Source organism: Chaetodon trifascialis, chromosome 5, assembly GCF_039877785.1.
Source record: "Chaetodon trifascialis isolate fChaTrf1 chromosome 5, fChaTrf1.hap1, whole genome shotgun sequence".
Classification (NCBI taxonomy): domain Eukaryota; kingdom Metazoa; phylum Chordata; class Actinopteri; order Chaetodontiformes; family Chaetodontidae; genus Chaetodon; species Chaetodon trifascialis.
In genome coordinates this window covers 10571852-10582006 of record NC_092060.1, presented here as the reverse complement: position 1 = coordinate 10582006, position 10155 = coordinate 10571852, and the positions used below count along the sequence as shown (strand labels likewise).

Below are 10155 nucleotides of genomic sequence, written 5' to 3'. Positions count from 1 at the left end.
AATCCAAGAAAAGGTACACACAAACAGAACATTGCTCATAGTGCAGAGGATTCAGTTTATTGAAGTCAAAGTTTAACAACTTAAGTTTACAATCTGTATTTTTTTGTAATATATATTCATATATATGAAACCAAAAAAGGCTACTTTAGGAAGAATAAATGTCATTTTCTTTCTTTTTTAATATCATCTTTAGTCAGTTTAATGTACAGAATAACAGTAAGCTAATATTATCCTTGAAAAAGAGCAATATGTTCCTTTTTTAATGTCGCAGTGCAACTTACATCTTACACACCTGTGCAATGTACCATGAGGTGTACACCCCTGAAAGAACACACAGTGGAATCTCCCTTTTCGGCCTGTTTCTGCAGGTCTACACACACAAAGATCTGGGAGGGATAACACAGTCTGTGCCTACAAATCATAACTTGCACTCCTTAATCTACAGTATGTCACCTGCTCAGCAGAAAGAAGACCAACATTACAGATGAGAAACGTGGAGAGGTCTGCAGATTAAAACTGTATTGTAACTCTTCTACAGCTGTGTGTGTGTAGGATCGTCAGTATAATCAGTCCATCAATGCCAAAGAGAGTGTTGGGAGGCACAGGGAAAGTGCTTGCATCATTTAGTTTCTTTGTGGTACTCTCAAATTAACCGTTCAGAAAACATGAGCTATATGTCTGGGGTGTTTGATATTTCACGACAGTGTGACATGATGAAAAAACCTGAACCTACGCTGAAAGAATTACAGTAAAATATGAAGAATAAGTACAGATAGTGCTGGATGCAGCAGGTGCTACGCATGTCTCTCAGAGTCTTCGACACTGGGGGGCACCGTTGAGTCCTTGGCCTGATATTGCAGATGAAATGATTCATCCGAGTTTCACAGACATTACAGACCATTTAGTCTAGAGATCTTTGACCGCCCAGTGTTAACCATATGCTTGGTGGGAATGTCAAAATAGCTTTCATTTTAGAAGTAGCTGTACTGTCGTCTCTCAGGTAGGATTCCTGAAGCCTTTGGACACGAGTCAGTCTTTCTATGTAAACCAAAACATTAAATTGAACCCCCCTGGTAGCATGCTAAAGGAGGATCTGCATTAGATCAAGTAACTGAGCAGCAAAAATGTCTCCCTCAGTTATTGTACAGTGTGTGTCTTCAAACACTATCTAATGAAAAACAGAAAACCCCAAATCTATGAACCCACAAATAAAAGGTCATTCTTCAACAGTACTTTTGCATGTGTCATGCGCTACAAGTCTAATTTATCTTGCAATCATGAGAGGAAGATAAAAAGATAAAAACAACAACAAAAAAAAAGAGAACACAAATGATCCACAATATTTTACCCTGTCCAATCAAATCAGTCCCAGGCCTTATCTCATGCAACACATCACCACGAGAAGGGTCAGCCGTGATGGAAACCATTAAAAAGTGTCAATCAACTGTCAGTGACTGTGGTTGTTGTCGTTTGTCTGCCTCCTAGTTGTTCGACTGCTAAACACCCTGCATCTACAGAGTGAAGAGGGGGACACTGCAGAACCTTGGCATAGAATACATCATACTTTACATTATATCTATGACACAAAACGTAAATAGATTTATATACTCTTCTATGTTTAAATATATTTGTAGACTGTACACAAATCTTTAGAAAATGAGACGGCAAATGCTTTTACCTGATATTTTGAACAGCAATGGTAAAGAGGCCGATGAGACATAGACCCTGTGATGCAGCCAATGAGATATAGAGATATAGAAAGTGCATTCTTTGTAGTGAGTGACTCCTTTGAAAAGAACTCTCTAGCTCTTGCATTCGCTGTTTAAGAAAAAAAAAGAGAAAAAAAATGTTTTGCACCCACGCAAATACATACTCTCTGTCTTCCCTCCGCTACCTCTAGAAGCATATCACAGTGGTAGTGGAACGCAAACATTTACATCAGTATACACAGCAGTATACACATATACACAAGTCTTTGAGGACTAGAGAGAGAGAGAGAGAGAGGAAACAAAGGAACAATTAAGAAAAGAGAAGGAGGAGATGGACAGAAACACAGAGAGAGAAAGAGAGAGGAAAAGAAAGAAAGAGAGGGAGAGAGAGAGAGAGAGAGAGAGAGAGAGAGAGAGAGAGAATGCAAACTGAATGGTAGAATCGCACTCCACCAGAGGAGCCTCCTTCTGCAGATAAAATTGAAGTTTTTTTTCTTAACAGTTCACAGCTTGAAATAGAGTGCATCTAGCCAGCACAACGGTTCCTTCAATGCTCGTGAAGCTTGTTTTCATCTAAAACAGATAAACCAGCATTGACGGCTACCTTTCACAGTCCTACACTAAAAGTCACTGCCCTAACTTTCCCCACACTGTCCCGTCAGATCAGCCTGGAATAACAAGTGAGGTCCCTGTAAATCAATGAGATATGCAGTGAGAGAAAAAAAAGGAAAAACAGATAGAGAGAGAAAGGGGGAGAACTGGTGGCTCTGGGTGCAAAGTTCATCAGTACAAAAGTAGTACAGTGCTGTGGTGAAAAGGATTCTCCTCTGTATTGCTGCTACATAGCTCCCCCTGCTCCCTAAAATCAACAGGAAAAAAAAAGCAAAACCAATAGAGTACAAAGGAACAAACATGTTAAAAAGTCTCCTTTTTTTCCATTTTGCTCGACAAGCGTGTGGAGTTTATGCTGAGTTCCATAGACAAAGGAAGATTAATGCTTTCTGTTCAGGCATGCAATAGGCACCCTGTGGGGTCCTCAGGATTATCAAAAGTTCATACACGCAGGTCTCAGGCTGTTCCCTCTATGATATTTACACATCTTACAATGTGTGTTCCTGTGTATGTGTGTGTGTAGTGTGTGTTTGTGTGAGTGCGTGCACAGAGTTGTGATCAGGAGAGAGGATTCAGCTACTGTAAAGCTCTGTGTGTGTGTGTGTGTGTGTGTGTGTGTGCATGCGCATGTGAGTCAGTATGTGCATCAGTTCAGTCTTTACTTCTCTTCTCTTTCTCACACATGTGTCTCAATGAAGGAGTGTGTGTGGGTCATGAGAGGTGCAGCCAGCGGGGAGAGGTCGTCCTGGCCGTTGGTGCCTGGACTGAGCTGGCAGATGTCTGAGTAGAGCTCGCTGTGCCACTGTTTCCACTCTCTGAAGGTCTGGGAGCACAGGCCAGGGTCCTCCAGGAGGGCACAGATTACTGCCAGCTCGGACTCTTTGGCCTGCGGTGGGGGGAGGGGTGCAAAAAGAGGCAGCAGAGAGTTACCACACAGAATCCTCTCACACCTACAGTAACTCTTCTTTAAATCCTCTGTGTGCGCTACCTTCAAAGTGCTGCGGAGGGCTCGGACCCGGTGCAGCCTGTCGTTGAGCAGAGGGTCCCTGGCTCTCTGGGTGAAACAGCGACGGAGCTCCTGCCTGCTACAGGGTTTTGGGTCTCCTAGGGCCGTCACATTGGCCTGCTCCAGGGCCCGGTACAGCTGCTCTAGCCCGTCCAAGGGCTCCGGCTCGCGGCCCTCCGACACCCGCCGCTCCCTTCCCTCCGACACCCTCCTCTCTCTGCTGTCAACTCTCAACTCCCGCAGGTCTGAGACACCCAGGAGAGGAGCGGTTAGAGTCCCATTCACTGCTAGAATGACACTATGAGCTCCATTTGGATCGACAGTGGTCGATGCATGATTGACAGAAAATTGATTGGCAGCCATATTGATAATCGATTGTTTTTTTCAGTAAAAATCGTCAAAAAAATCACAGCTTCCAGCTTCTAAAAAAAGAATATTTGGTGGTTTTCTTCTTTCTTCTTGTTGGTAGAACAAAACAAGCAATATGAAGGGCAGCTTGGGCGCACATTTTATCGTCCCAAAAGGTCATTGATGAATCCAGAAACAAATCAGCACATTAATCAATAATGTAAATAAATGTTAGGATTAATATCGACAGAACAGACATGCCACCAAATCGCACTGTGTCTTCCAAAAGTGCCATTTCATGTATCAAACCATACAAAGAACAATAAAAGTTTAGAAGTTTTAACTTTTTGGTGTGTGTCTCCTTAATACAAACACTTTTCTAGCAGAGGTTACCAAAGACTGATCTTCCCTCCTTATACTGTTTCATTTGAACTGCTTTGGAGACCTTAAGAGGTGAAGCTACAGTAAGAAGCACAGATTAGATAAAAGTGCCCAAAACAAGCTTAGTTTTGTATAGCAGGTTAATCTTGAAGTATTTCCAATATATGACATCAACTTCTTCACCCCCCCTTCACTCCCTTTCCCTGTGATACTGGCAGCAGGTACACACACACACACACACACACACACACACACACACACACACACACACACACACACACACACACACACAGCACTTGTAGGAGACGTAGGCTACAGCTTAACAGTGTGTGGCTGGAGTGGTTAGTAGAGCATCAATCCATTTTTCAATAGTGTTAAAATAAAATGCAATTAGTTACACACACTTAACTGCATCTGAGAAATTTAGGCATAGTTTGCATTGCAAGAGCTGTACCAGCTAAAGTCAGTAGCCATCCAATTGTTTAGTTTTCTGGCTCACTTACGTCCTGACTCATGACAGCATAGCATCTATTTAATATTGGCAAAAAAGAGCTGTGTGCATGTTATGGCAGTAAACTGCAGTATATAAATTAGTAAGTAAAAATCATCCCTGATAGCTCAATATTCTGTGTAACATGACCTGCGCAGATGCACTTTGCCCCTTAATACTACATTTATCTATTTTTTTTTTTTTTGGCTCCTTTGTTACTTAAATGTCTGTTTCTCTGAAGGCCACAGAGACTTTTTTCACCCATTCCTCTGAAAGTGTTCTTCTTGTATAAAACATACTGTGTGTGATTTCCTTACCCTCCTCACCCTGGAGCATATCTGCAGCCTGCCCCTCTGCCTCCTCATCCTCGCTCCTCTCCTCCATATGAGCAGAGGTGTGTAACAGCTTTCCTGGCATCGGGTCCCTGTTCCTGGGCAGACTCTGGCTGCGCTGCTTGTGAGAGCGTCGGTGTGTGTGGCTGTGCGAGTGTGGACCTCGCTCCAGAGGGAAGGGTCCGTCCCGCTCCCTGTCCCTCTCCGCGGCGTGGTGTCTCCGTACGGGCAGCGTGGCCTGCCTGCGCCTCTCTGGGGACATGCCCTGTCTGCCCAGCCCTCCGTACAGCCCCATCTCTCCAGCCATGCTCCCCATTAGGCCTCCATAATCACTCTCCCCCGGCGCTGTCTGCAGGAAGTGCAGCCCCGCGCTGGTCAGAGGGGTCTCGATGAGGTCCTGCCAGGAGCGGCGTTCACGATGGGAAGAGCGGCAGCCTGATGAGTGAGTACTGGTGCTGCCTGTGCCCATGCCCATGTCTCCACGCTGGTCCTCGGCTGAGGAGTGGGAGTGCGTGGACTCACTGGAGAAATGTCGCCCATGCTTGGGTTCCGGGAAGGGGCTGGAGGAATTGACCTGGAGAGGGAGAGGGGAGGAGGAAGAGACCATCTGTGGAGGGATGGGGGAGGTGGAGGCACTCATCGGTGGAGGGAGTGGGGACGGAGTGGAGCGCATGAGGCTCATGGAGCTGACTGAGCGGGGCAACTGGTCATAACTGTGAAGGAGGTTCGTCTGAAGGGTTTGTGAGGTAGATGGGGAATGGTTAGTATGGAGAGGAGTGGGGAGGGATAGATAAATGTGAGCACAGATACGAGGAAAATGTGACCCGCAAAACAAGGAGAAGGAGGTGTGTAAGGACGGACAGACAAAAGGAGAAGAAAGAAGGACAGGAAAGTATAAAAGGCAGAAAGAGACCAAAAGATGTAAAAAAGCAATGAGATGGCAGATGAGTAACTCCATGAATGGGAAAACATGGTACCATTGCCACCAATGTGCATGTCTGAATATCTTCTGAGTAAAAGTATGTTTCAGCATTACATTATCTTTCAGAGATGTGATGAGCAGTGGCAACTGTCGCCATCTAGAGGTCTGAATGAAAACCAGTTCTGGCAGCAGAACACAGAGAAGTGATGGTCTTGGCTGCTTATTGAACCAGATACTCTCACACTCTGATGTTTTATTAATGCTGAGAGCTCTGGTCTATGCAGCTCAGAAAACTGTGGGGCTTTTAGGAATAAAATATTCTATCAGAATGAAACACTGCAAAGAAAATGGTGAGTGTGTGTACTTACTGATGGTGTGCGGTGATAAGTATCACAGAGGGATGAGGGTCCCTCCTGTTTGAGCGTCATTGAGCCATCGACCTCATCCTGGTCACTCTCACTCCAGTAGTCTGATATTGAGATAAAAGCACACACATGCATGTTAGCAATTCACCAACGAAAGGCTGAAGTCGGTCATATCTGGACAAGTGAATTTGTCTTACCTTCATCAGGGCGTGGCACTTTGTCATCTGGTGTGTAGCCAATAGCAGCAAGCCCAAGCCGGTTCATCCACCTATAGGAAGCAAGGAAAGGAAATACAAGGCAGGGGATGAGAAGCAAGGAGGGGGAAGAAATCAGAGGATAGATGAGAAAAGGAGCAGAGTGGAGGAGAGGAAAGGACGGGTTATACTGGGTAAATGGTAGGTGATGAATAAAAACTTTCCCTTTAAATAATTTAAAAGGTGTCTCTTAACACTTGATATGTGTCTAACTGACTCCATCCCCCTGATGAGGAGAAAAAAGCACAGAGATAATTAGAGAGATGGATGCAGAAAGAGAGAAGTGACAATCCTCTGTCCCATTCTCTCAGCAGTGAGTCTCAGATGGCATTCTTTCTCTACAAGCACACTTCCTGTCCTCATCCCATCCCTCTGTCTGTCTCCATTGCAGATCCCGGCTTGTCCTGTGACTCTCTGCAGACACCTAATAATAAGGTTGCTACTAAGAATAGAGGCCAAGTCTGTGCGTGAGGAACAGGAAACTTATCATAGTAGGAAATGAGCGCTAAAGGATGATGATGAACGATGAGCTGATCCGACTAACAAGTGTTGTCTGTGTCGGCAAAACTTGACACAACTTGTTCCTCTGTACTGTAGGACTCTATTGCTGTCGAAAACACACATCAGGGAGCCACACTGTTGCACTGGCTGCCATGTTTTTTCATGAAGATGAGCACGTACATTTGACTTTACTTCTGATTTGATCCCGCATACACGATTCTGTAGCCGGACATACTCACTGGCACATCAAATGTGTATCAATCTGTGCTGAAAATAGCCCCCAACAAATGCACTACTTCCTCCTGATTGAGAAATGTTTGCTAAGAACTACAGTCCCCAGCTGTTGTGGGAAATTAATGAGTCTATATCTTTGTGAGCATTTTTAAAGATTTAAATCTTCATTAGGAACAAATGGGCTAGAGGCTGAGAGCCAGAGACAAAGGGAAGTCAGAAAGTATTGAAAGATGCAGGAACATTTTGCCGATTTTGGTCATTTCACAGTATTTGCTGTGAACAATGAAACATTTTGAAAAAGCCTTATCTCAGTCAGTTTTGTCTCCTTGAATTTAATTGTCAGTGTGACGTCTGATTATTTGGCTGTGTGTTGCAGCCCATTTTCACTGTAGGAACTTTCCGGGCACCAGGAACCTTGTAGAAACTCTGGAACTTTACCCGCATCTCTACCACAAGAACCAGCTTCTGAAGTATTTTGTGCTCACTTTTCCACAGTATTTTCCAACTGCAAACCCTACATTAGTCTAACACTCCCGTGTGATTGCCTTTCGGAATCTAGTGAACCCAGATGAAAGTGTACTAAAATGCCATGATTAATCTTCAAGACATATACGGATATTTTCCTGATGCCACCTATTCATACACACACATACACAAACACACATGAATAGTGCTTTCACACGTGAACCTATGAAGTCAAATATAGCTGGTTAATTACTCCCAATTATCTCTGCATGTTATTGAGGAGAGGTGTGGATAATTAGAGCTCATCAGATAGCACTCCTGCATATATCACCACGATATCCTTTTCACACGTGACACACACGCACATTTACACACACGTCCGCAGCTCTACATTGAACAACAGAGGGCCAGGTTCATGCCTTATTCATGCGCAGTGTTGTGTGGGCTGTTGCCTTGTGTAAACTTGGTTTACTCAGTTAAAATATTCATGAACGAACATGTGACGTCCCCGGCATCTGACTGTTGTCCACATTAAGACGCAAACACGCACTCAGAGACTCACAGAGACACCCACTCACTCACCTGTTCATTTCCTCAAGACAATCTGTGGCGAAGAAGAAGCTCTTGATTTTGGGATGACAGGCTTTGAAGGCACTGCAGTCAGTCAGGGAGAAGAAGACTGATTAGTATTTTTGTGGCTCATGTTGTGTGGGTGAGAGCAAATGTGCTTGATTAGTAATTTCGGCGACATGTGAGGGACACTCACAATTTCCGTCTGCACTCTATGGCTCGGTCTATTCTGAACTCTGGGAGGCTGATGAAGCCCTCAGCCTTCTCATCCTGCAGGCACAGACAGATGGAGGGTGGTGGTACATCATCAACACAGAGAACAAACTGTCATACATACTGATATACCAATTTTATGTGGCATAGTAGTCCTCCAGTCAAGCATATGAAAATAACATACGCTGTTTATGTTGGCTGGGATAAAATCCTGTCACCAGTTGACATGAAAAGACCAGATACGATTATCTTAGCTAGAAAAATGAACTCGGTGAAGAAACCATCACAGTTACAGTTAATTACTAGGTCTGGGCAAGTTGATGTGAGCATTTAAACTGGGCTGGAAACTGAAATGAACATTTTTTTCTCTTTCCTGATGTCTTATAGACCAAATGATCAATTATTCAAGAAAATAACTGGCAGATTAATCAAACAATGAGACAACAATGAAAATAATTGTTAGTTGCAGCCCTAGTATGAAAGCTGAAAGCACAAATTCAGGAATGGAGATATTACATAAAAACTGATTCTGAGTGATTAAAAGCAACATTTTTGGGGGGGCAAAAATACTCTGGGGACATTGCAATTACATGGTCATTTAAATGTTCCGATGTGTACATATAAGAGCTTAATATTTGTCAAATTAATCTATACTTAAAGGGGTACACCACTTAATATTGCACTTTTATGTAAAAAGAAAATGGTCAAAACTGAAGATGCAGCAAATACACTAATAGATAGAAGAGATTTCAAGCTCTGAAAGTACTACAATTCCCATGATGCATGTTAAATGCCCTCATCTTTCAAAGTCAGTGTCCCAAGATGATAATGCAGATTTGTTTTCACATATGTAAAATCTTGAACCTAACCCATGATATCCCTGATGACATCATCCAGGTTATTTTGTCAGACTTTAGGAAGCTCCCTTCAGAGGCACAGCAGACATTACACAGCTGTTTTTGCACACTGAGTAATACCCTCCATGAGATGCAGACTGACCTTTACCTGTAAAATCGGCAGAGTGCCCCTTTAATTTCCATATTTTTTCTTTTGAAACTGCACATCTGACTGTGGTACATAAGTCTTGTTGCCTGATGAATGCCACTATGACTCTAACAAAGGGATTCAGGTAATGATGATAGTTAGCTGTGATTACGTACATTTTGGTTGGTGTACCAGTAGAGGCAGGACTCTTTGAGGATAAACCAGTACTTCCTCCATTTCTGGGTGAAGTAGCCTTTAGCATCCTTCTTCTTCCACAGCCAGCCCTCACAGTCACCATGGCCCAGGTCCTTACAGGAAATTCTCCTTCGACTGGCACTCGTGAGGGAACCTGCAGAGAGAGTAAAGAGCGATGTTGATACTGAAAGGGTGCGGGCAGGACAAATATCTGGACTCTTTTTAAGTCTGCAGCAAGCAATGTGAACTACTGAGTCCTTACAAATGAAAGAATTTTTGCACATCTGCAAAGCTAAAAAATATGAAGTGCAGTATTACTGCAGCTGTGTATTTTGTTTTAATCAAGTACTGTACGTCTGGACTTCTCACATACACAAGCAATATGTTATATCACCAAGCCTGTCTCAACTGTCCTTTTGATATTTTCATGTCCCTGTCAGGTCTGTCAGTCTAGAGCTCGAGCCACATTTTTGTGGTATAACATTTGCTTTTTCTTGAGCTACCTGTATAGATACACTGGTAAAACTGTAAAGTACATGCAAACAAAGATGGACAGAAGAAATGAACGTGCCAA

General features: G+C 43.5%; 1 protein-coding gene across 3 annotated transcripts in view; it reads right to left on the bottom strand.

Moving 5' to 3' along the window:
• Positions 1 to 36: 36 nt before the first annotated feature.
• Positions 37 to 10155, bottom strand: part of LOC139331286 (connector enhancer of kinase suppressor of ras 2) — a 56627-nt gene continuing 46508 nt past the window's right edge. For all 3 annotated transcript variants that reach the window (XM_070962693.1, XM_070962692.1, XM_070962694.1), the window contains 8 exons: positions 9563 to 9735; positions 8386 to 8459; positions 8202 to 8273; positions 6363 to 6433; positions 6169 to 6269; positions 4864 to 5452; positions 3310 to 3572; positions 37 to 3207 (listed from right to left, as the gene is read on the bottom strand). In XM_070962693.1, the coding sequence (XP_070818794.1) occupies positions 2998 to 3207; positions 3310 to 3572; positions 4864 to 5452; positions 6169 to 6269; positions 6363 to 6433; positions 8202 to 8273; positions 8386 to 8459; positions 9563 to 9735 (1553 nt within the window). In that variant the 3' untranslated portion in view covers positions 37 to 2997. The remainder of the gene's footprint in view (positions 3208 to 3309; positions 3573 to 4863; positions 5453 to 6168; positions 6270 to 6362; positions 6434 to 8201; positions 8274 to 8385; positions 8460 to 9562; positions 9736 to 10155) is intronic.